Below are 22,856 nucleotides of genomic sequence, written 5' to 3' on the forward strand. Positions count from 1 at the left end.
ACAATCGAGGCGCCTTTCCATCATCAGCTAATATACTTGCCTCGTGAATTGCATCCCTTTATTCTTCTGCTCGTGATCAGAAGCATATTCGTAAAGTTCTCAGATGCTCTTAGTATAAATGTGCCTGCCCCTGAGACTCTTTCTTGTGTATCTCTGAAAGCATATCAGTTAGCTGGTTTCCTGTTACGTTTATTGCAAATAAATGCTCGGCATCGTTAGTGAGCCCCAAGAATGGTTTCGTATTCAATAGATTTATTCACCTGACCATACAGATTTGATATTTTTAAAGACCCGTTCTTTTCTTGTGCCCAGGTATTTACCAGACAGAGGTATCAAATATTGATGGCGTTTTCAGATGTTCCCTTTCCTTGTAAAGTCAAGGGTGCACTTTGGAATATCAACTCCAAATTTGTCAAAAGTAAGAAAGCTCCTCGTCAAATGGTTCCGTCCAAATGAAACCGATGGCCATGTAACCCTGTGTTTACCGTATCTTGATAAGCCTAACTGATTTTGTATGGTCCAACAAGCTCACCAGACACTGACTCTGCGGTCATAAATCTTGCTACACTTTCCTTATAAGACGATCCTATTAACTATGGCTATTCTATTTCCCCAGGCGATCATATATCCGTGTTTAATTCTCCTGCATTCCCCCTAAAGGGCATCAAATGGTCCAGAGAATCACCCCTACTGCGTGGCATAACTAAGCGAAACAGCAGTATCGGCAATACGGCATTCGACGCAAGACCTTAAATGCTAGCCCTATTAACAGGTCCCTCCTACTGATTCGCTTCTGTGAGGTTAAAAAGTTTTAACGCTTGCGTTGCACAAAATGTGTGCATTGGCAACCCTAACCCTGCTGGCACCAACACAAATAAAATTTATTTTTCTAAAATTTACAGATGACCTGCAGTCCCATTTTATCATCCTTTGATCCCTTTAAACTTTCTCTGGATTCGTCTTTTTTGGGCGAAGCGGATAAAAGCCAAAATCCATTTGATAAGCTCCCATGGGGGATTGAAACGTGTGATCTCTCCAAACGCCTGTTTATCAAGTCAGTATGGAACCAAATGGAAAACGGCACCTCCAGGTACTAGTGATTGCTAAGTTTGCAGATCGCCTTGGATCAATGAACCCACTGGCGGGGAAAAAGAAGCCCTTGAATTTAGTGCAAATGAAATCTTCCAGAACTATGCTACTTTGTAAGGCTGCCCTATTAAGCTTTAGATATTACGAAGGTTCCGATTCGCTTTGCTCGTTTTTTATTACTTCGACAAGTCCCAATGGTTGGGATTTTATAATTTTGATTCAAAGCACAATTGAGCATCAAAAGGAAGATAGCGATAACCACCCATCTTCTTATTTTTCTTCGTGGAACTCTGTTCACAAGGGAAATGTCAAGCTTGACGAGGGATCCAAATGTTGCGAATATAAGCTCCGCTCTTCCGTTGCCGTTAGATCGAAAAAAACTTGCGAAAAAGAGCGTGAAAACGAGGCTGCAGACTCTTCAAATTGGGTAGCGTTGGACTTTAACCTAACCATTAGCTCTCGATCACCTCGGAGACTGAAACATCCTTTAAAGCCTCGCCGACTTTGGTAATGGTTCGCTTTTATTCTCAATAGAATGCTCCTACTCTTTATCAATCCTTGCACTTGAAGCACATTGGAACATTGCTGGAATCTTCTGAATCAAAGCTGCGCCTTTCCATTCTGGATATTCACTCCCAGGCTCCAAGTATAGCTTTGAAAAGTGCATTCAAGTTCCAGTCTATCGGGCTTTCTCCCAAGGCCATGAATCCTGCGTGCCAGTCTGAATTTCTTCGAAAGGTGCAAAGTCGCAATGCTACCGAGCAGTCATAAATAGAAACACACCAATAAACCGTTATTTGATTTGACCCGAGCTAACAGAGAAGACATCTATGGGCTGGCGTGTGCCAACTTTCTTTGCAACCAGGGTATCGGGGTCGGTGTATTTTCAATATTTTAATGGAAGCCGTCTTGGCTGCCCCATGTCGCGGTGTAACTGCAAAAGTTGTGTCAATTTCGCTTGCTAGTGCAAAATAGGCTGCGAATTAGCACCCCATCATTGTAGGTGAAAAGCACAAACAAATTGCTGCTGCACATTGGCCATTAAAATATAAATAATTTAAGTTCAAATTTGCTGCTAATCATGTCTTTGGCCACCACTGCTACCATGGACATTGAGACAAACGATGCTCAACCTGCGTCTTCTCATCTGCTGGCCGAGTTCAGAAGCGAAAAAGACATCTATCAACGATACTTGAAGCTCTCTTCGCATCTGGAGTTTCTCAATTTGCAAGAGAACTTTCTCCTTGAGGACCAAAAGAACCTCAAGGTTGAATTGATGCGCGCCCAGGAAGAAATCAAACGGATTAGAAGCGTTCCTCTTCTTATTGGGCAGTTTTTAGAGGCAATTGATGAAAACACCGGGATTGTTGGCTCGACCACTGGATCGAATTCTGTAATCCGAATCTTGTCCACCATTGACCGAGAGCTACTGAAGCCATCAAGTAGCGTGGCCTTGCATCGCCACTCAAATGCGCTTGTCGATGTTTTGCCTCCAGAGGCCGACTCCACCATACGGCTTTTGGGTGAGATGGAAAAACCGTCAGTCACATATGCAGACATTGGGGGCCTTGATTCGCAGAAGCAAGAAATTCGCGAAGCAGTAGAACTCCCCCTTGTGCAGCAAGAGCTGTACAAGCAAATTGGAATCGATCCACCGAGAGGCGTTTTGCTTTATGGACCCCCTGGAACTGGGAAAACCCTTCTCGTTAAGGCGGTCGCCCATCATACGAAAGCGGCATTTATTCGTGTGGTCGGGTCCGAATTTGTTCAGAAATATCTTGGCGAGGTAATCTATTTTAGCCGAATTTCGCGCTGTAGGGTCCCAGAATGGTTCGCGATGTTTTCAGACTGGCCAAAGAAAATGCGCCATGCATAGTCTTCATTGACGAAGTTGATGCTATTGCCACGAAAAGATTTGATGCGCAAACGGGCGCAGACCGTGAGGTCCAACGAATCCTACTTGAGCTTCTCAACCAAATGGATGGGTTTGACCAGACCGTTAATGTCAAGGTAGCGAATGGCAAAGATGCTAACCTTTAGGTAATCATGGCCACCAATCGAGCCGACACGCTTGACCCTGCTCTTTTGCGTCCTGGACGCCTTGATAGGAAAATAGAATTTCCCTTTCCTGACCGCCGCCAAAAGCGGCTTATTTTTCAAGCGGTCACCGCTAAGATGAATGTTTCTGAGGAAGTCGACCTAGAGGAGTTTATTGCGCGCCCAGATAGGCTATCTGGGGCAGATATTCATTCTATTTGCCAGGAAGCCGGTCTGCATGCTGTGCGAAAAAATCGATATGTCGTGCTTCACAAAGACTTTGAAAGCGGCTACAAAAGTCATGTGAAGAAGGCTGACCTTGATTTTGAATTTTACAAATAAAGCGAGCAGCGCTGATGTGATTCCTTAAAACTATGACTTTAATCAAACCGAGGCCTGGGGCGAGAAAAGCAAAAATCGGCGTTGCTTTGCTGCCTACCTTGCATTTGCAATTAAAAGTTGCCAGCAGCGGAATAAAATCGCCCTGTTTTGAACGCTACATTTGCAGAAAGTCTAGCCTGATGTTGGCCGTTTATGAAAGCAGCGAGCAACGATCCAAATTGATGCGAAACCGATGTTGTTCGGATGCGTCGGAAGAAAGCAGCTCTCGCAAAAGGATCTCAAAATGGTACATTCAAGTGGCACAAATGCTAGCACATCATTTTCACTACCTGTGTGATGATGTTACCCAGAAACGGCCCAATTGGCTGCAAAATAACTTTCCAAGCATGCCATTAAAACCCTGATCCTGTGGACCCAACACTGGCTTCGCACTGCCAGTAAACATTTAAGTGTGTCCAAATGTCAGTTGCAAATGCATGTAGGATTAGGGCGATCCGTCCAATCCCAATCCTATAGTTAACTTGATGCAATGTCATGGAAAATTGTTTATCTGGTAACATTTTGTCAGTGAAAGGTGAAACGGTTTGTTTTTATTGAGGTGGGAAAATGAAATTGTTGTTCTCCATTTTCCACTCATGAATAAGATCATCATCCATGGCATGAATCGCAATTGGTGGCTTATTTTGAATATTTTCTATAATTCTAGAAAATGAATGAAGAGTTTCTTGTGAATCTTTTCCAAACATCGAAATAACCGCCATTTTGCGCGTGGAAGGCTCAATCAGCTTTTCCTTCAAAAACGAGACCAGATCGCTACGTGTAACGTTCAAGATAATCTCGCCCAGAAGCTTATCTAAGCGTTAAATAAATAGGGCTCACGAAAAACAAATTTATCTTTTTTCCCCAGCATATCCATGTATGAGAGGTAAGTCGTAAATTCTGAACCCATGTTTACGGGTTTCTCCAAAATCGACTTTCGAGTAGAGGTTAATTGAGTAGCGATATCTTCATCTGTCATATCTTTCTCAATGTGGCCAACCATCGAATCCAAAAAGGCAAAAATGCGCGTAAACAAATAGGAGGGATCGTGTGTGGATTGAACCAAAAATTGCAATCCAATCGCGTGCGCATCGATACGAACACTTGAAAAAACAGCATAACCCAGTTGCTCGCTGGTTCTTAGCTGATTAAAAAATAAAATTTTCAGTATATCGACAAGTGCAAAACAAAGTGCAGTATCCATGTTAGCGGAAACCGCGCCAACCTAAAATGAAATGTCTGTTAAAGCACAAACCTGAAAGTAAACGATAGCACATGAATTTGGATCCTTGACGTGTTTACCTAAAATTACAACTTGACCACGGGGAAGCTGCACCACTTTAGAACGAGAGGCAGGTATGCTTTGATTGACGCTCAACCCAGATGCTGTGAACTTTGATGGAAGCTTTTCAAAATATTTGAGAACCTCAAAGGGTTTAAAGTTTCCATGAACCAGCGCCTCAAAATGAAGCTCTGTCTTGCTGACCGGGAAAATGGACTCCAAAGAATCAATATCGCTTAGCTGCAAACCCTCCAGGGTTGCTAAAACGGAGTCAATGCCAAATGTAAATTCGGCTAAAAGATGGCGAAGATAGTAATTTCCTTGAGCAAAAGGTGGTTCAAGGTGGGTGTTTCCCAAACTATTTGCAAGCGTGGACTTTCTCATCGAAAAAGAGCTAGCATCTGGAGCCCAAGTCTTCATCATTACTTGGTCCAAAAGCTCATCTAAAAGAAGAAAAAGCTTTTCGGAGTATCCACCAACGGAAATGCAATGGAATAAAGGCGACGTAAACAGGAAATAGGAAAGGCCAGCTTGAGCAGCGGGATATAAACTATTCAATAAATGGTCTGCCAGAACAAGATTCCAAAGCATCAACGAGGTATATTGTCTGATCGATTCAAAATGAGGACTCATTATTCTCAGCATAATTTCCCCTTTTGGGAGCATGAAGGTATCATCCTGTTTGAACCAAACATCTTTTAAAATCTCCTTGGGAACTACATCGGTGACTGATTCAGTCTTCTTCCCATATATGGTTAGGTCCGTGCTAATAAATCGATTGCGACATGGAAGACGAAAAGCGCCATCCATTAATGCCGTGTTGAGGGAGTGAACAAATTCCTTGTCCATTTTTGAAACATGATATCCTGCTCCAAACCACGGCTCCTTCTGATCAAAAGTAATAGAGAGCTGTTTGCCATCATCGCAAACTAGAAGAAAATAAAAACAAAATAACTGCTTACATTGGTCTTTGATGGGATCACACTTCATGGACTCGCCATTGGCCAAAATGAAAATAGAAACCTTTTCAGGAATTAAAAATTCGTGTAGCAGCTTGGAAACGGCATCGCAATCGTACGATTCCACGAGGTTAGGACCGGTTAAAATATCTTGCGGTGGAAAGTGTTGCATATTAACCACGTGAGTGGTGACTATAGCATGTGCATGTGCTTTATCTCCACAATGAAAGTTTTGCTTAGCAATTCCAGAAAATTCCTCAAATAAATGGGATGGAATCTTCTCAAACGTCTTGAGAAAATTTAAATAAGAGAACACCGAAGAAATGACGAACTCATAATTTAGCAATCCTTTGCCTGTTAAGCCAATTGAGATCACAAATGTGCTGAATCCGCTTAACTGGTCTTTTATACCAACGCTTACGGATGTAACACATCCTTTCAGCTTGAGATATGACAATAAACCGCCCTCGCCGTCATACCCAATGATGCTACTGAGAAAGATAGCAGGCTTTGACTTGTACAAGGGAAGTTGATCGGGGATTTGCCAAATAAATTCAATTTCTCTCGTGAATTTCAACATGTCAACCCAAGTAATGGACTCAAAGCTCTTCTCGCTGATCGGGTTTATGCTCTTCCAAGGGTAGTCAAAGGGCTCAAAAGAGTTTGGAACCTCAGAGAATTTGCTGTTCACATATTTGACAAGGTCCGCGATCGGCTCCTTCCCAAAAATGACGAGCCTCATACGATCTGCAGAGTAATACTTTTTGTAGAACTTTATGATTTCTAAAAATAAAGAGAACCAAAGGTACCGTCACGAATATCTACGCCATCCTTTCCGGTAAGCGTTTTTTCTGTGCCAATAATAAAATTATGAAACGGGTGAGAAAGGTTAGCTAGAAACATACGCACATGTTGATATCTCCAGGCATCATTTTGAAGATAAAGGAGAAATTCAGAGTTGACGGCATTTCTTTCTCTATCAACACAAGAGGCAAGAAACAACGGTGCGATGAAAAACTGCGAAAACCGATCAAGAGCAGGCTCCAGAAAGTCTGCATTTATCGAAAAGTGATAGACCGTATTCTCTCCAGCGGTGTACGCGTTGCATGAACCAGAATGCTCGGATATGAAAGCCTGGTATTCTAATTCGGTTGGGTATTTTTCCGTCCCCATGAACAATAGATGCTCCAGAAAATGGGCCAATCCTGGATATTCTGGCGGATCCCAAAAAGATCCGACATTAACACTCATCGCCACTCCGGCCTAGCAGATATAAAGATCAAAATGTACCTTTTCTGCTGTAGGGTCATGGATAACTAGTGCCTTCAGGCCATTTGGAAGCTCAGCATACCCGTATGTCAAAGAATCTGCTTTACCCTTGATGGGCTGATCCGAAGATCCACTTGGATAATAGAATCGCTTTTTAACGTAAAATATCGCTAAAACCAGCAAGAATGCCGAAATGACGACAAGAAAAATCCTTCTGGCTTTTACAAGATACATTTTTTCGATAAAAATGATGCTGCATCACCGATTGGTCACAACTTGCGTTGAAATGACGAAGAATTAAAGTTGTAAAATTTAAGCATCCTAACCCTTTATGATGGCTCACAGTTCAACATCTCTTCCCTGGGTGGAAAAGTATCGCCCATCAAGCATGGAGGATATGGCACAGCAGGGATCGAGCTTAAAAACAAGTAGCTATTTATTACCATCTCATGTTGCAAAGTTTCGACGCTAATTGAGTCTGGGCGTTTGCCGCATTTGCTCTTTTACGGCCCGCCGGGTACGGGGAAGACGACCGCAGTGCAGGCAATTATTAGGAGGCTGTTTGGATCGCTTTGCGAATCCAATGTGCTTGAGGTATGTCTTTTCGGTCCTAACCGCCTACGCCAGCTAAATGCGTCTGATGAGCGTGGCATTGATGTTGTAAGAAACCAAATTAAATCGTTTGTTTCGTCGCGAAATATGTTTCGCGATTCGAATTGCAGCCTGAAGATTGTCATCTTGGATGAGGCTGATGCCATGACGAATGCTGCACAAGACGCCCTTAGAAGAAGTAACGCCGCCTGTTCTTCTTACGCTAGTCATTGAGAAATATGTGCAACACGCCAGATTTTTTATCATTTGCAATGATATCGGCAAGGTTTCAGGCGCCATTCAAAGCAGGTGCATGCTATTCAGATTTGCCCCCTTATTGCCCGAACAAATGATGCATCGGCTCGAGCATGTCATTGAATCGGAAAAGTATGGCACCCCCAAATTTTGATCCCATCCTGCTAGGCTCACCGTAACTAGCGACGGTAAAACCGCGATCTTGAATTTATCGGCCGGTGATATGCGCAAAGTTTTCAACATCTTGCAGGTAAGTTTATTTTGCTCATTCCATGGAAAGTCTGCATCAGCGTCATTTGCAATAATCGATGAGGCGGTTGTCTGCAAATGCTGTGGCGTGCCAAACTCGTCTCAAATCTGCATGCTATTAGAGAAGCTCTTGAATTCCGACTATTTTGTCTCCTACTCATGTACCGGCTTTTCATAACGCTAGATTTACGTGACATGATACGTGAAAAAGGATATTGCACGTTGGATATCATCAGAACGCTATCAGAGATCCTTCTTGGCTATGATCTGCCCCCTCTTATTTTTAGCCATCTCATTGAGAGGCTTGCCTATTTAGAGTATCTCTTTTTCTTTGATCTATTTTAGGTTTTCTGCATCCTCTGGAATTCCCGAGTGCATTCAAATCGCAAATCTTGTCGGCTCATTCCAGGCCGCCAGGACTCTTTTATGAGGGACAAGTTACCACTGCCACACTGAAGCCCAAACGTAATTAAATTTAATTTGAAGTTTACATTTCCAAAAATTTTAATTGTTCTGCAAATGTGGGCTGCCGGCGGTGGCAGTGGCATTGGTGGCAGGCTGGTCTCGTCTGCCTCCAGGCTAATGTCGCACACTTCTGTGTTTTCAGTAGCTGTACGTGTGGCCATTTCAAGGAAAACATTTAATGGGTCATCAGTGTCCACGCGCAGTGTGTTTATGGAGCCTTCGGCCTATCCGTGGCGAAAGCCACCTAGAGACCATCCCTATGAGGGTGGAAATGGGCGGCCAAGAAGCAAGTCTTGGCGATACTCTGCATATCTAAAGGTATTTTTTATTTTAACTTCTAGGCAAAAAGAAAGCGAATTCGAGCCAAAAAAGAACACAAGAAGCGATCGATAAAGACATTCCCCCATCCAACACTTACCGGGTTTCTTGCAAAGAAATCTCCAAATAGAACACTTGTGCGAAGAAAGGCAATTCCACTGCGCTACTGAAGACCGAGATCAAGCTTGCTGCTCCATCGATTGCAGCTGACTCAGCGACGAGGCCGCCTTTGAGCGAAGGCGTGCATATGAGTAAAACGAAAAAAAGAATAACGCAAGTCCGACAACGATCACAGAGACCAAAAGAAATGGGTCCAACACAGATGTAGTCAGCACCAAAGACTGCGAATCCAACAGCCGGTCATTTGTAGGGGTGATGAACCCGCTGGAACTTGCACTTTCAAAGCCACCATTAAATGCAAAAATGGCCAGTAGCAAGCCAAGACCAGCAAACGCACCATGATGGCCAGCGTGCGAGCGTACAAGCATCAGAGTCAATAGAAACCCCACAAACTGGGAAACAACGACAACAGCCATGGGGCCAAAGAAAGAAGACCACGACCCCAATGGAATGCCATCAATAAGGATATCGGCAATACTTGGTGGACGTCCACTAGAAGTGCCTGCAAAACCACTGGTGTTATGATTGTTGCCTCCAGAAAGTAAGCGAAAGATAGCGGGGGCCTCGATAGAATAGTTCGGCGGCCGCATAGTTGCAACCTCTTCATAACACGGAGGTCTAGAGGGCACTGCATCCAGAGTTCCCGAGGAAATTTGGGAAATACCAGAAGACGAGACCATATTGGAAAAAACACCATCCCTTGTTTTGAGTAAATTGGGTCGGTGAAAGGCAGAGTAGACGGACGCAGGATGTGCCGCCAGCCTTCCAACATTTGCATCATAATGCGTATCCGCTACATCCTGTGCATCAGTAAACATTTGACGGGAATGTTGAGGATCAAACTTTTGAGTATTTAATTCCCAGAAGGGTATCCAAATAAATTTCAAGGTTACTCCAATCAAAAAGTGTTCCCAACCAATCGGGCAGTTTCAAATTCAAACCTTTTATTTGGAATTTAAATCTTTTATTTGGAATTTAAATCTTTTATTTGGAATTTAAATCTTTTATTTGGAATTTAAATCTTTTATTTGGAATTTAAATCTTTTATTTGGAATTTAAACCTTTTTATTTGGGATTCAAACATTTTATTTGAATTTAAACATTTTATTTTGAAATTTTTCACAAATAAAGGCCTTCCGGTGTGCTTTCATTCTTGCGATACAGAACCCTCTCCTTTGCCTTTTGGAAATCAGAATTGCTGACGGTCGTTCTTCTTTCCCTAAGTGCAAGCAGTCCAGCCTCTGAGCAAATCGCCTTTCGCCATGAAAACAGGAAACCCTACCTTAATATCAGCCCCAGAAAGATCGTTTTTGGCCGGGATAAGCCGCTCAATCTCAATGTCATTGGATAACTTCATCCTTGCAGTGTGGATAGCAAATATTCTCCTTTTAGTCTTAACGTCAGGTAGAGGAAACTCGATCTTCCTGTCGATTCTTCCTGGGCGAATAAGCGCTGGATCCAGCGATTCGATTCGATTAGTTGCCATGATCACCTAATTGGCCGCATTATCACAAAGTGCTCTTACTTTGACATCTCCACGGGAATCGAATCCGTCCAGTTGGTTAAGAAGCTCTAACATTGTTCTTTGCACTTCTCTTTCGCCTAGCAATGAGCCGAATTAATAAATTACCTCCAGAATTGGAGTCATAACGTTTGGTTCCGATTGCATCAATCTCATCAATAAATACAATTGATGGGGCATTATCTTCCGCAAGTCGGAAGAGCTCGCGAACCAGTTTTGGGCCATCGCCAAGGTATTTTTGGATGAGTTCAGAGCCGAAGACACGTAGGAAAGTGGCAGATGTCTGGTTGGCAACGGCCTTTGCAAGAAGCGTCTTTCCAGTTCCTGGAGGTCCATAAAGAATCACGCCTTTTGGCGGACGAATGCCCATCTCTTCATATAGCTCTGGATGTGTCAAGGGTAGCTCGACGGCTTCCTAAACATCATGTGCAACGCGCTACCTTTATCTCCTGGATTTGCGAGTCAAGGCCTCCGATATCGGCATATGTTTCCAGCGGTGCCTTTTCTAGCTTCATCACGGAAACCATTGGATCAGTGTCGTCTTGAAGCACACCGACAACAGACATTGTCTATGATTAGCAAAAGCAAAGGGTACCTTGCTGTGCAAGAGGACAGAGCAATTGGGCTCTAGCTCCGATTTGTCCACAAATGACATGATCGAGGAATAGCTTTCAGGTCCCAAAGATGATGAGACGATGGCATGGTCGTCGTCAATCATCTCCTCCAGCGTTCCTACAATCATTGGTGACCCGCGCAGATCGTCAACCTTTGATCTCTCTTCCTAGGAAAAAAAGAACCCCTAAACGCTTACTTGGGTCCTTTGATCTTGAGGACGTAGCGCCTCCATTCGATTGACAAACTCATTTTCAATTGCAAGGTAGTCGGAAATCCGCTCCATTTTCAGCTTTCGAAGACGGCAACGGCTCGTGGGAAAAATTTCAGGAAGCTTTTGTGCGGGATCTGGGCCACGATGTCGGGCGGCTCTCTTGCCAAACCGGGTGGGAAGAGGTGGCTCCCAACGGGATTTCCCCTTTTTCTCTCCGCCAGCCCCGTCGCCTGCGTTCCCAGATCCGGGCTCTCCCCTCTGTGTGCCTCGATTTGCTGCTCCTGGAAGTCCCGAAAGGTTATTTCCCTACGATGATGATGATGAGGACTTCGATCTCACCGTACCATTTGTTGTGAAAATTAAATTCAAATTTTGCTTTTGATTTTAAAATGTCCGAGTGCTTCCAAAGATTTAAACTCGGTGCAATGCTGGGCGGGACCGTCGGAGGGACGATGGGCCTTCTTCTGGGTTCATATACCGTTCTCAGGTATGCTTATTAAAAGAAGAAGATGATAAATTTAGACATGGCCATGGGGGCATGGGCTATCTTCGATACGTTGCAAAATCTGCGCTCACATCTGGAGGAATGTTTGGTCTTTTTATGGGCATCGGGTCTGTGCTTCGCTGCGACAATGGCCCGAAACCATGTTCCAGTAAAATAGTAACTTAACTCGTAACAACGCATAGCCGAATAGTTAATTTAGCACGGCATTCTGACATGCCAATCAGGAATCCCGGCTGGCCTCAAATGCAAGATGGTAATCCCGGCCGGCGTGTTCCCTGGCGAGTTGCACGGATTACGTCTGAAAAATTCCCGCCATAGTACGAGCGATTTATTTAGCTACTTTCGATCTTCGACCATGATGATGTGATAGCCAAAGTTTGTCTTGACTGGGGGGTTCGTGTATATAGGCTTTTCAGAGGTTGACGGCGGCAGGACAAAAGCAGCATCTTCAGAAAAACGCGCAAACATTACCTTGAAAAGGGCCTACCATCGAGCCGCGGACCATCCACCCAAGCAAGCCTAACGTTTATGGAATCCAAAGAGACCTCCACTTCGAGCCTTATCCTCAGAAAAGGTTTCCGCAACCTTTGCAAACGAAACGCCCTCCTGCAGCTTTGCTAGTGCCTCGAGGATTTTTGCTAGCATCAAGTAATGGCATGCAATACACACATTGTTTGGCACACAAGATATGCCTGACTTTAATGGAATTGGCCGGCGAGAGGGTTGAGGACGGTTTTTTCTCTTTGGAGGGCATTGGAAAAAATTTATTTTTAAAGTGCAATGTTAGGCGGAGGCTTCTAAAAAGGATTGGGCATCAAAATAGGCATGCAGCATAATCAGCAAAAAGACCAGGCAGCCGAGTGCATTGACCATAAAGTAGAGCTGAGAATCAGTTATCATCAAAAAAGTTACAATTTATTCAAGTAACATTTTAAAAACTCGGTTTTTGCGGCATTTGATGCCTGTTGCAGGTATGGCACTTTGCCAAGCGACGCAAGCATCGAGCCAATGCCATCTGAGATGTGCATTTCTGGATGTTTTTCCTTGATCTCCTTGGTTCCGCCAATGTCAAGTATCTTGACAGAAACCTCCACAGGTTCCCTCTAGGAATTAGAAACCGCAACGCAGCATACACAAAACAATAATTTAAACGTGTGGCTAATGAGACTTTCTGTCGTTAAAGGGACAAATAAATGCTGGGTGTATCTTATAAATACAAGGAACAGTCTTTTTCCAGCCAGATCCTCCTCTTTGATTTCGGAACATTTTATGATGGAAAGCCCGTTTGTGTGGGATTCTTCTGGAAACAAAATTACAGGAGATTCTGCAGAGAATGTAAAGAACTGCACAATGTTGGCAAGAAAACTCCATAGCCTAGACTTTGGTTCTTTTTCGGCGGTAAATCTGGCCCTGGGGACACTATCAAATAAGTAGGACAAATGCCAGCAAATACATCCACGATATTAAAATTGCATCCAAAAGGGGCGAGATTGCATTTGAAAAAACGATGCCGTTGGAAGGGATTTGATAAGCACTACGCTTTTTCAGCTGGGGCCCAGCGTAATTCCTACCAATTAAAGTGGGATTCATGCCCTAAAGAACATCTCGATTGAGATGCCGAAAAGCTGTAAAATTCGACGTTGGGATCGACAAAAACATTTAGTATGAAAAGCATGCACCGAAAAAAAATCCTACCAACAAGTGGATACCAAACAAATGGAACAAGAAAAAGGACCAAGCAAAATAAGATTGACTTTGCAAGCAGAATGGGCAGGAACAAAATGAAATCCTAAATAAAATGAAAGCGCCTACAAGCATATTTCGCCTGTACATTGCCACCGGCATGAATGGGTTGATGCCCGAAGATGGGTCCCGGAAGTTGGAAAACTTTTCCATAACAAAAGAATTCAAAAATCTAAATTTCATTTGTCAAGTAGGGGCCTGGCCCAGTGGCGGTAAATTTTAATTTTGTTATCTGCTGGCTGCCTGCTAGGCCTGGAGCATTGCTCGTGTTTGGGCTCTTCCAAGTTAGTATGCAGAAAAAACCAGCGTCTCACTAAAAAGCGTGCCCACAAAACTAATCGAGCTTAGACGTGTGCTCACAAAATAGAATGAAAAAGGCCACATCAATAGTTTTATGGGGTCCTTCTTCTTCAGACTTGGATCGATTCGTTGGCGTATTGCTCTAGAAAGATCGTTCATCGCGTCCCAACTGTCATTTTGTTGTCTTGGGCGACTTGTATTTAGTTTCTCCCTCAATCTTTCAATTGCTCTTGGCACACACTATTTCTTCGCCTGCAAGGAAACTGGTATGCCTGGCTTCTGCGTTTATCGTGCTTGAACAGCATTATTTATGCCATTCATCGCCCTAACCCTAACCCTAAACGAACCAGACCTTCTGCAAAACCCCTCTTTGGGGCTAAAATTTGCAATAGCTTCAATATAGAAATCAATCGCCGCCTATGGATGACATTGGGTACGTTCTGGTTGCAAAGTTACGCCGAAATCAAATTAAATGCCAACACCAACAGCATGGTTTGCACCGTTTCAACGGTCCGTGTTGCACGATTTCGCGATTTTCGCCACATTGGGCTTATCCACTTGACCTGCAAATGTGCGCAAGCCATGCGAAATCGACCCAACGCACAAGAGGGGCTTGTAAATTTTAAATTTAAAACAAAGGTTGCATCGATATCTCAATTGCAGTGCCAATTAAAAGCGTAAATGTCTCCTCCATACGTGTGTTTATACATCTCTAGATGCCGCGCTCCCAGGCCTGCATTTTGGCAACATCCACAATCACATACCGCCGATACCATTTTGAGGATCTCCAGAGCTCGATTGTCGGTGCTTTCGCTTCACAAAGAAACGCTGTAAAATCAGAATCAATCACCGCCTCAATCAGGACAGAATTCGAAATTTCCTGGAAAATCAAGTTGGACTCTATCCACGCCGTCCCGCCAGGTATCAGTAGCAGCGACAAAGAGGGCCTAATCCAGTCTATCAACAGATTCTCATTGATCTCTTGCATGTGAAATAGATTCACGTGAAATGAGGAAACCCCGACAAGCTTCGATATTCGCTCTCTGGTGATTTGAGAATTTTCGGAAATCGCGAAACGCCTTGCATTGCTCTCCTCCCTTTTCACAATGAAGGCAATGAAAAGGAGATCAACATCATCCCGGATACTGGTGGACCGCAATGCCTTCAACTGCTTGCATATTGCATTGAATTTCACCGTCGATTCTTCCACCAGAACGAGTATCAATGTGATGAATTTTGTGTTAAATTGAGGAGGCACCCATTCGCTGCACACGTTTTTGCATCTGTAAATCGACAGTATGGATATTTCAGCATCTGTGGAGCAGATATTTAAAGGTGGAATACAGGCCCGAGTCGACCAGTCCAGAAATACAATTCTGAGCGGCAGAGGGCTAAATTTACAATCCCCAAACAGTGACGAATGAAACTCCAACAGTCTCCCTTGAGACAAAAGTGGTAGCTTCAATAATATTGGATTTTCTGTCTCTCCCGAATGGGATGAAAGCAACGGGAGTAACCTCGAAGATAGCTGTGTAGTGGCGATGAACTTTCTCCACCTAAAAAGAACCTTTTTCATCAGCGTATGTTTCCTAAAAGAGCAGATAAATTGGTCCATAAGGATTTCCTTGTAAACAGCCACCATTATGTGTTTAGAAATGCACTCGGAAATGTATGATGCGCGCCGTCGAAGCGCGCTAGCAATAAATGGCCTTAGAATTGTGCAAATCGTTTCGTTGATGATTTTCTTTGAAACGTTAGCAGAAAACGTAATGTCAATGGTACCCAGGGCACTCGCGACAATCAAATCTTTGTTTCGAGACAAATCTACCTTTGGGGCTGAGCTTTCCATAAAGCAAAAATTGCTCTTTGGTGGTGCACTTTGCGTCTGGATGGGGGGGATTGGTTGCAATTGCGGGTCTGAAATAGATGGCGAAATCACTAATGGTCCGATGTCTGGTGCCGCTGTAATTGCCAAAATCAAAGCGTCTTCATAAGAGTGGCTTGGTGCAATTTCGGTGAGTTTGGCATCAAAAAGCTTGCTTCTTATGGATGCGGTTGTCTCTGGAAATGAAAATTCCTTTGAAAATTTTAAAAATGGCCCCATCTCCACCACGTACGAACACTCAAACTGCGAAAAAAAGGTAGCTGCCTCATCAATATCTGCAAATCCAAACGGCACCAAAAGATCGGCGATCAAGATGCTTTGAGAAACAGGCGCAGAGAAAGAGGCGTGGAGCTGCTCAAGCAGCATCAGCCTCATCCTATTCATGTGGGCTTGTGCAAAAGAAGACAAAACCAGAGCCGTCACTTTGGAGCAATTCGGCGGTCCCGCGATGGCTCGACGTATCCATCCAGACGCATCTTTGGTGTGGAATGCAGCCAGAAGCGAGTAGGCCCAAGCCTCCACTCCAGAAGGCGGTGTGGTCATCGTGGAAGCGCGAAGGGGAGTGTCCTCAATTTGGGTCAATATTTTCATGGCCTTGAATTCGATCACCTCCATTGGGTGTTGCATTAGGGCTACCAATTCGCCAAGAGTCGTCAAAGTCTTTGAAAGCTGCTCTCCATTTTGAAATGGATCAAAGTCTGAGCGGTCCTCTTCGCACAGCTCATGGGCAATGAGGGCGTGAAATCGCGCCATTGCCAATCCAACAATGATGGCCTCACGCCCTTTTTTCACTTGCCGTGAAAGATCCGCCCGAAGTGCTCGTCCTCGATCTCGAATAAAGGCAGCTCGTACTGATAAGGGAACATCTGCGCGCCCTAGCACGCTGGAGCTCATAAGAAACGCTAGGGTCTTCATGATAGTTTCTGGCGTTCTGATTTCTGAGGCTTTTGGGGGAGGAGCCCCTGCTGCTGGTCTTCGAAACTTTTTCACCGCCTTGGCGGGGTCAATTTTGCGGTGAACATTTGCCGCAATTGCCTCGTATGATATCGACCCGTTCATATCATCCGCCTCCAGCGGATGAACATCTAAACATCCCTCTCTCTCAACGCATTCTGCAATTGAGCACATCTCCGTACATGATGGCACAAAAATGGTGTCATCCTCATGCACCTTTATGTCTCTTCCAGTGGTTGGTGATGCCGTTGATACGAATCTGCTTGACCTTTGCAATAATTTTTCATTTGATGACACATCAGAAGTGGCATAGTCACTGAGCTTATTCTTATTTTTCACCTTTTTATCCCTGGCATTGTATGGATTGTTGTTTTTCATATGCTAGCGAGAGGGTGGGAGGAGGCGGTCGGTATTAAAATGTAAATTAAATTCTTCGGACGTTAAATTTTAATGGCCTATTAATTGCTGAATTTCAAAGTGCAGAATTTAAAAAAATGACCAAATCAAAAAAACCAAAAGTGGCAAGCTCCAAGGAGCCGGTTTCTGCCTTGAGAAAGGTTGTCCCTCATTCTGCAGTGATAAACAAAAAGAGAGACCCCCGATTTGATACGGAAAGTGGCGCATTCAATGAAGATCTTTTCAAAAAATCCTACCCATGGCTCAAGGATATGCATGCACAGGAAAAGGCACATTTAAAAAAGCAGATTGACACAACAAAAAATCCCGAGCTAAAGGGAAGCCTGAAAAATCGGCTTACCTCATTGGAATCAAGAGACCAGCATATAAAAAAGAAAGAGGAGGAAAAGAACCTGCTTAGAAACATCAGAAAGGAGGAACGAGAATTGGTTGCACAAGGAAAACGTCCTTTCTATTTAAAAAAGTCAGATAAGCAAAAGCTGCTCCTGGTGAGCAAGTATAAAAAGGCCGTTGCAGATGGCGCAAATATACAGGACATTTTAGAGCGGAGACGTCGACACACAGCTTCACGGCAACACAAAAAGTTGCCGAGGAGAAAGCAGGCTCCTCAAGAACAATAAATCAATTAAAACTCGTCGTTTTGGTCCTCCTCTTCAAATATGGAATACGAAGAATCAGAATCGTCCTCTTGAAAATTCCAAATATCGTCTTTCTCATCTTCATTGGCGAGTGTAGACGTGGGGGGTTTGGTGGACGGTTGAGCAGACAATCTTAAGGAGCCGCCTCCAGACCTCAGCGGATACTCCTTTATATGAACTCTCCATTTTAACTTGAGCATTGCCAAAAGTTTGGGCCTGCATTCAGGTCGATACCAGCCGTCTTTGGGACAGCAAGAACTACCATCGGGCAAGAGGGAATTTGGCGAATCGAGAATCAACCTAAGAGCAGGATCTAGAACATCGCAAAATTGGAATACGATGTTTCCTTTTGTACAGGGAAGGCGGTCTGCCTCAATTATGTGGCTATTTGTAGAAATTGGGGTATTTTCGCCAGAGCCTGTAAAGCACCGTACTTCGAAGATTTGATATTTTGCCATATTGCGGTCAAGGCATGGAGAAACACCATATCTAACCCAACAATGCCGCCAGGGGCCTTTTGGATAGTAATACGCCACCAATGGAAGCTCTCTAAAGGAAAGATAGATCAGCTACCTTCTCAATGAAATTGGCCTTTTGAGGCTATTTTTCAATGCAAGGCTTGTCCATATTGGTCTCTCCGCAAACATCTAATTGCAAATCAACTGCAGAAAAGTACTTGTAGGAGCAATTCATAAAGGTCGTCTGATATTTTCGGCCTATATGCGGAGAAAAATTCGTCGGGGCATTCTGTCAGGCAAGCAGGTCTATTATCATTTGGATCGATTGAACAATAATAGAAAATCGATTTTTTTGACCTTCTTCTATGAGACATCAGGGAAATTTCTTTTTTAAGGTAAGACGAAGCCGCTTGATTAAATTTAATGGGAGTTGGGACAGAGCTCAGCGTAAAAAAGGGCGGTGGAAAGAGAATCTTTTTCAGCTCGTCTTGACCGAGTTTCATGCGAAGAGAATCAGAGAGTTTTTTGACAAAGTCTAAATTTAGGGTTCGAGGCTCGCTTTTCAGAACATCAAGGGCATCCATCACGGCCAAGTCGTCAAGTTTGGGTAGAAATGAGAAATCGGCCATATCTACTTTTTGAGTGACGTATGTTACCTCGAAACAGGCAAATAGAGCTTGAAAATCCAATAATTGAAATCTTTATGATCTTATCAGAACAAGGGCATTTGGTCACTCGAAGCACAATAAACCTATTACTCTTTGACGACGTCAGTGGAGACACGATGGATCCGATAATTGGATGGCTCCATGGATTATGACGCTGACCAGGATTGATATTTTTTGCCGGGACTTTTAACGAGACTCGCCCATATAGACCACTTTGGTTTCCTGTGGAAGCTAGGGATTGATCATAGGCCTACATTGAAAATGACAGCTTAACTTTTCTGTATTCAAACCAATTGACACATGAAAGCGAATTTTCCGTGCACGAAACAGTTCCAGGCAATTCTATTAGTGAAATAGAGCCATACGCTTGTGAAAGATTTTCCAACCGAAAGATTTCCTTGGCTGGCATAATTGCTTATAAATAAAATGGCCCTGAATTTGAGATTTTTATTTATGAAATTTATCTTTCCTTTGGAAAATAGGATACTTTAGTACGGCTAGCCAAGTGAGAACCCCATATGTATGCATCATATATACATGCGTACAGACATGCAGTTTAATTTGCCATTGCTGCAGCTACCGTAGAGCCCCGGGTGTTTTATTAATAAATTTTTGCCATTTTGAGCGGTTGCAGCAAAGTATAAAGTTGCACTTTAAATTGCTATTTTAATTTAAATGGCTGGCTCTGTGATCGAAATCTCCACTCTTGATCAATTTCAAGAAATTCTCAAAAAGGATAAATATGTAAGGTGGTGTTTTCATTTTAGGTTGTCGTTGATTTTTATGCCGATTGGTGTGGCCCCTGCAAGCAGCTTTCACCAAAGCTTGTTGCGCTCGCCGAAACCGAGACTCAAGTAACGTTCGTTAAGGTTGACGTCGATAAATCCAACATTTCTTCATTGGCCACCGAATACAAAGTTTCGGGAATACCCGCGATTTTCTTTATCAAAGATGGAAAAGTGGTATCCAGCGTTGTTGGTACCAATCTTCCCGAAATCAATAACAAGCTTAAGGCTCTGTTACTTTCTTAATTGTCCGGTTTATTATCACATAAGGATTTGAATAAAGAAATCACATTTTTTATCCCTTCAACGTACTCCTTTTGGGTGGCTACTCCAGGTGTCAACTTTGAATGTGCAAAATCGACCAAGGCACATCCGATCCGCTCAGCAGAGCCGTCATAAAAAATTAGCAACGAAGAGGAATACAATTCCGCTTCACATTGGCTTTCTAGCGGATAAAATATCCGCTCAGAGAGCTCCTTTTGGATTAATGTAGCAAGGATGGTGCGATCTTTAGGAAGAAAAATCTTCATCCCATGAGATAAAGTTTCTGAGGAGACATTAAAGTTAGTGTTGCAATAGCTCTTCGCATAGAAAGTATAGCTTTTCCCGTCCCAGATCTAAAGAAAGGGAAAAAAAATACCTTCATGCCGGAGATCCGGAAGAATAAGTTGCGGGAAGTTGTCGACAACGATTTTCGAATCATCTTCTCCCGTTTTTCTTTGCATGCTTCATCATCATAAGTACGTAGTCCTATTTTGATGTCGATGATTGATGGACTTTGATAGTCTGATAATAAATCTTCAATTACAATGTACTTTTTGTCGGTGAGAATTTCTTTAAACACCCCGTAGTACTTTGGAATGCGAACGTTGGGGCAAGCTAGAGATACGTTTTCATAAAATAAGGCCTCCTTTTCGCAATATTCCTTGGCAACTGCTTTGATGGTCAGCCGTGTCTGTGGATCTATCAAAACGGACGAAAAAAGACTGCAGGCATGGCCGGCAACCTGAAACTTATAGGGAGATAGCAACTGAAATTCCATGAAATTTTTTTATGTCAATTCTTTTTAAAGCAAGGGGGACACCGCTTGAAATTTTCAAGGTTTTCATTATCGCTTATGGCCTAGTTTACATTCTACTTACTGGTGCCAATAGGTGCGGCATTACTAACCACAAACAAAGAGCTGGCCGCTTATTGTCGATCAAAGGTAAATCATGTGGAACATTGCACACCATCAACAATCCCTTCCAGGATATCTTACCAATTTTAGTATGGATTTGCATTTCCCGAAAATGTCGCATCAATGCAGAAGCACTACAAGGAGGCCGAAGGCTCTGACTTACTTAATGTCGCTTTCCGGCAGGAGTATGCTAGTAGGTTGGAAAAGAACCAAAAATGTACAAATTAAATTTTATTTTTAATGGAAAAAAATTCATCCACCTCAAATGAACACGCTATTGATGCAGAAAATTTAAAAAGTACGCACCGGTGTCAAGAACATGCCAATTTGAACATGCACCAAGATATCAACAGGGTCTATTCTTGCAGCGGCATGGAAAGCACCGAGCCTCTTGAGGAGGGCTCGTCGTCCGACTGGGAACCGGAATTAATTCCTACCGACGATGGAAAGGCATTTGATTTTCACGAGGAGTTTGAGGAATCTGCTGAAATTTCGCAAACGGAGCACGAATCTGTGGAGTATATTGGCAAACCGCTACCGATTCCCTTTGAGGTTGTGCCTGACGAGCTTGATATCATACCCCTGGGAAGCATTCAAAATGTCATTGATTTCCTTATTATTGTGCAACAAGACGCAACGGCGGATGATAAAAATTGTGCCTTAGACTTGGATAGCTTACTTGCTATGCATGGGTCAAAAATTGTGCTCGGCAGGGTAGTCGATACGTTTGGCCCAGTTAAGCGGCCCTCGTACGTGGTAAAAGGAAGCGCAAAAATATTGGAAAACATTTCAAAAGAAGAAATATCGGCAATCGGTGCAGTAGGATATGTAGCTGAGCATTCACGCGTGGTTCTTGCGGAAGAAATTAAAGCTCTTTATCCCGGGTGTGACGCATCAAACTTTTACGATCAAGAAGTTCCCCTGTCCGAGCAAGAAGTATCTGATGATGAAAAAGAAGGCACCAAAAGGCAGCATCAAAAGAACAAAAGACGGCCAAGTAACTGTAAAGAGGAAGAGAAAATTAATATTCCATCGCCATCGGAAACGCCTTCTTTTGATTCATACTTATCATCGATTATAAACCGCGAATACGAGCCTCTAGAAAGGCCGTCAAAATCCTACCAGTGATGTTATCGTTGATATGACCGTTATTTTCCAATCACAATCAGTTATCTATCAGACATGAGAATCAATGATAATAAAAACAAGCAAACCCTAAACGTTTAAATTCAATTTTGAGCACTAATCGGTCCATCAACACAACTTTTTTGATTTGCCAATCGGTATGAATTACGTGAAGAGGCGAGCGGGCGTTTTGTTCGCATTGTTATTTCTGGGCTCCATTTTGAGTGTGGTAAGAACACCTATGCTTCTCAACTTGCTAATAATTAGACATGCAACGAAACAAATTTAAAAGATGTTTGTTCGCACCCCACGGAGCAGCTGTACGAGATCAACCGGCCTTTGAAGCGATATCTAAAATCGCTGCTGAAAACGTACTATTTTCAATACATCAAGGTATGCCCGCTTTTTGCTGCATTAACCATGCAAATGCCTTTTTTTGTGCTCCATTTGGCCTGCCATTAATATCGTGTGTAGTTAAATTTGCAACGAGAATGCCCTTTTTTCAAAAATAACCCAGTATGCGCGTCTGAAGCGGCTTGCAAAGCAAGCTCTTCTTCTCCAGCCATTTTTGGAAACTTTCCTTTTTCTTGGAGTGCCAAGGAATCCAGCCGACTGGACGATTCTCCGGCCGACCCTAATGTTAACTTTGCGCTATTCGAAAGAGAGACGGAAGAATCTGGCCCATCCGGGGCATTATATTACAACTTGCTTGAAAATCCGGAGCGATATACCGGCTACTCTGGTGGCGATGCCAATCGAATCTGGCATGCCATTTATTTGGAAAACTGCCACTACATAAACGAGCCGATAGGGTCCAATTTCTCATCCGCTCCAA

The 22,856-nt window shown here is 43.3% G+C and overlaps 16 protein-coding genes across 16 annotated transcripts; 9 read left to right on the forward strand and 7 right to left on the reverse strand.

The window, feature by feature from the left end:
- Nucleotides 1–1,060: 1,060 nt before the first annotated feature.
- Nucleotides 1,061–1,860, forward strand: DI09_31p110 (uncharacterized protein; the record flags this gene model as incomplete). Its single annotated transcript, XM_013382533.1, has 2 exons — nucleotides 1,061–1,516; nucleotides 1,624–1,860. The coding sequence occupies 2 exons, from the start codon at nucleotides 1,061–1,063 to the stop codon at nucleotides 1,858–1,860; spliced, it is 693 nt and encodes a 230-aa protein (XP_013237987.1).
- Nucleotides 1,861–2,170: 310 nt separating this feature from the next.
- On the forward strand, nucleotides 2,171–3,468 carry DI09_31p120 (uncharacterized protein; the record flags this gene model as incomplete). The annotated part of the gene is made up of 3 exons (XM_013382534.1): nucleotides 2,171–2,839; nucleotides 2,908–3,087; nucleotides 3,130–3,468. 3 exons carry the CDS (start codon nucleotides 2,171–2,173, stop codon nucleotides 3,466–3,468), a joined length of 1,188 nt encoding a protein of 395 aa, XP_013237988.1.
- Nucleotides 3,469–4,058: 590 nt separating this feature from the next.
- DI09_31p130 (uncharacterized protein) lies at nucleotides 4,059–7,251 on the reverse strand (the record flags this gene model as incomplete). The annotated part of the gene is made up of 5 exons (XM_013382535.1): nucleotides 4,059–4,316; nucleotides 4,424–4,732; nucleotides 4,820–6,531; nucleotides 6,558–7,011; nucleotides 7,039–7,251. The coding sequence occupies 5 exons, from the start codon at nucleotides 7,249–7,251 to the stop codon at nucleotides 4,059–4,061; spliced, it is 2,946 nt and encodes a 981-aa protein (XP_013237989.1).
- Nucleotides 7,252–7,351: 100 nt separating this feature from the next.
- DI09_31p140 (Replication factor C) lies at nucleotides 7,352–8,542 on the forward strand (the record flags this gene model as incomplete). The annotated part of the gene is made up of 6 exons (XM_013382536.1): nucleotides 7,352–7,445; nucleotides 7,478–7,807; nucleotides 7,836–7,995; nucleotides 8,032–8,273; nucleotides 8,297–8,429; nucleotides 8,458–8,542. 6 exons carry the CDS (start codon nucleotides 7,352–7,354, stop codon nucleotides 8,540–8,542), a joined length of 1,044 nt encoding a protein of 347 aa, XP_013237990.1.
- An 89-nt stretch (nucleotides 8,543–8,631) lies between these two features.
- DI09_31p150 (uncharacterized protein) lies at nucleotides 8,632–8,970 on the forward strand (the record flags this gene model as incomplete). The annotated part of the gene is made up of 1 exon (XM_013382537.1): nucleotides 8,632–8,970. One exon carries the CDS (start codon nucleotides 8,632–8,634, stop codon nucleotides 8,968–8,970), a length of 339 nt encoding a protein of 112 aa, XP_013237991.1.
- A 104-nt stretch (nucleotides 8,971–9,074) lies between these two features.
- DI09_31p160 (regulatory subunit 4 of 26S protease) lies at nucleotides 9,075–9,833 on the reverse strand (the record flags this gene model as incomplete). Its single annotated transcript, XM_013382538.1, has 1 exon — nucleotides 9,075–9,833. One exon carries the CDS (start codon nucleotides 9,831–9,833, stop codon nucleotides 9,075–9,077), a length of 759 nt encoding a protein of 252 aa, XP_013237992.1.
- A 301-nt stretch (nucleotides 9,834–10,134) lies between these two features.
- DI09_31p170 (uncharacterized protein) lies at nucleotides 10,135–11,837 on the reverse strand (the record flags this gene model as incomplete). The annotated part of the gene is made up of 8 exons (XM_013382539.1): nucleotides 10,135–10,269; nucleotides 10,298–10,507; nucleotides 10,541–10,617; nucleotides 10,646–10,952; nucleotides 10,978–11,106; nucleotides 11,133–11,318; nucleotides 11,349–11,669; nucleotides 11,781–11,837. The coding sequence occupies 8 exons, from the start codon at nucleotides 11,835–11,837 to the stop codon at nucleotides 10,135–10,137; spliced, it is 1,422 nt and encodes a 473-aa protein (XP_013237993.1).
- Nucleotides 11,753–12,033, forward strand: DI09_31p180 (uncharacterized protein; the record flags this gene model as incomplete). Its single annotated transcript, XM_013382540.1, has 2 exons — nucleotides 11,753–11,850; nucleotides 11,886–12,033. 2 exons carry the CDS (start codon nucleotides 11,753–11,755, stop codon nucleotides 12,031–12,033), a joined length of 246 nt encoding a protein of 81 aa, XP_013237994.1.
- A 743-nt stretch (nucleotides 12,034–12,776) lies between these two features.
- DI09_31p190 (nuclear mRNA export protein Sac3) lies at nucleotides 12,777–13,458 on the reverse strand (the record flags this gene model as incomplete). Its single annotated transcript, XM_013382541.1, has 3 exons — nucleotides 12,777–12,971; nucleotides 13,086–13,278; nucleotides 13,322–13,458. The coding sequence occupies 3 exons, from the start codon at nucleotides 13,456–13,458 to the stop codon at nucleotides 12,777–12,779; spliced, it is 525 nt and encodes a 174-aa protein (XP_013237995.1).
- A 1,165-nt stretch (nucleotides 13,459–14,623) lies between these two features.
- Nucleotides 14,624–17,128, reverse strand: DI09_31p200 (uncharacterized protein; the record flags this gene model as incomplete). The annotated part of the gene is made up of 1 exon (XM_013382542.1): nucleotides 14,624–17,128. The coding sequence occupies one exon, from the start codon at nucleotides 17,126–17,128 to the stop codon at nucleotides 14,624–14,626; it is 2,505 nt and encodes an 834-aa protein (XP_013237996.1).
- Nucleotides 17,129–17,244: 116 nt separating this feature from the next.
- Nucleotides 17,245–17,787, forward strand: DI09_31p210 (uncharacterized protein; the record flags this gene model as incomplete). Its single annotated transcript, XM_013382543.1, has 1 exon — nucleotides 17,245–17,787. The coding sequence occupies one exon, from the start codon at nucleotides 17,245–17,247 to the stop codon at nucleotides 17,785–17,787; it is 543 nt and encodes a 180-aa protein (XP_013237997.1).
- Nucleotides 17,788–17,792: 5 nt separating this feature from the next.
- Nucleotides 17,793–18,892, reverse strand: DI09_31p220 (thioredoxin; the record flags this gene model as incomplete). Its single annotated transcript, XM_013382544.1, has 2 exons — nucleotides 17,793–18,354; nucleotides 18,621–18,892. The coding sequence occupies 2 exons, from the start codon at nucleotides 18,890–18,892 to the stop codon at nucleotides 17,793–17,795; spliced, it is 834 nt and encodes a 277-aa protein (XP_013237998.1).
- Nucleotides 18,893–19,606: 714 nt separating this feature from the next.
- Nucleotides 19,607–19,962, forward strand: DI09_31p230 (uncharacterized protein; the record flags this gene model as incomplete). Its single annotated transcript, XM_013382545.1, has 2 exons — nucleotides 19,607–19,675; nucleotides 19,699–19,962. The coding sequence occupies 2 exons, from the start codon at nucleotides 19,607–19,609 to the stop codon at nucleotides 19,960–19,962; spliced, it is 333 nt and encodes a 110-aa protein (XP_013237999.1).
- Nucleotides 19,959–20,758, reverse strand: DI09_31p240 (uncharacterized protein; the record flags this gene model as incomplete). Its single annotated transcript, XM_013382546.1, has 2 exons — nucleotides 19,959–20,297; nucleotides 20,357–20,758. The coding sequence occupies 2 exons, from the start codon at nucleotides 20,756–20,758 to the stop codon at nucleotides 19,959–19,961; spliced, it is 741 nt and encodes a 246-aa protein (XP_013238000.1).
- A 378-nt stretch (nucleotides 20,759–21,136) lies between these two features.
- DI09_31p250 (Ero1l-like protein) lies at nucleotides 21,137–22,024 on the forward strand (the record flags this gene model as incomplete). The annotated part of the gene is made up of 1 exon (XM_013382547.1): nucleotides 21,137–22,024. One exon carries the CDS (start codon nucleotides 21,137–21,139, stop codon nucleotides 22,022–22,024), a length of 888 nt encoding a protein of 295 aa, XP_013238001.1.
- Nucleotides 22,025–22,290: 266 nt separating this feature from the next.
- Nucleotides 22,291–22,856, forward strand: DI09_31p260 (uncharacterized protein; the record flags this gene model as incomplete). Its single annotated transcript, XM_013382548.1, has 2 exons — nucleotides 22,291–22,414; nucleotides 22,539–22,856. Coding segments are annotated over 2 exons (442 nt in total), but the record flags the coding sequence as incomplete, so codon positions are not given.

This window comes from Mitosporidium daphniae (assembly GCF_000760515.2).
Source record: "Mitosporidium daphniae strain UGP3 chromosome Unknown contig-31, whole genome shotgun sequence".
In the NCBI taxonomy this organism is placed as follows: Eukaryota; Fungi; Microsporidia; genus Mitosporidium; species Mitosporidium daphniae.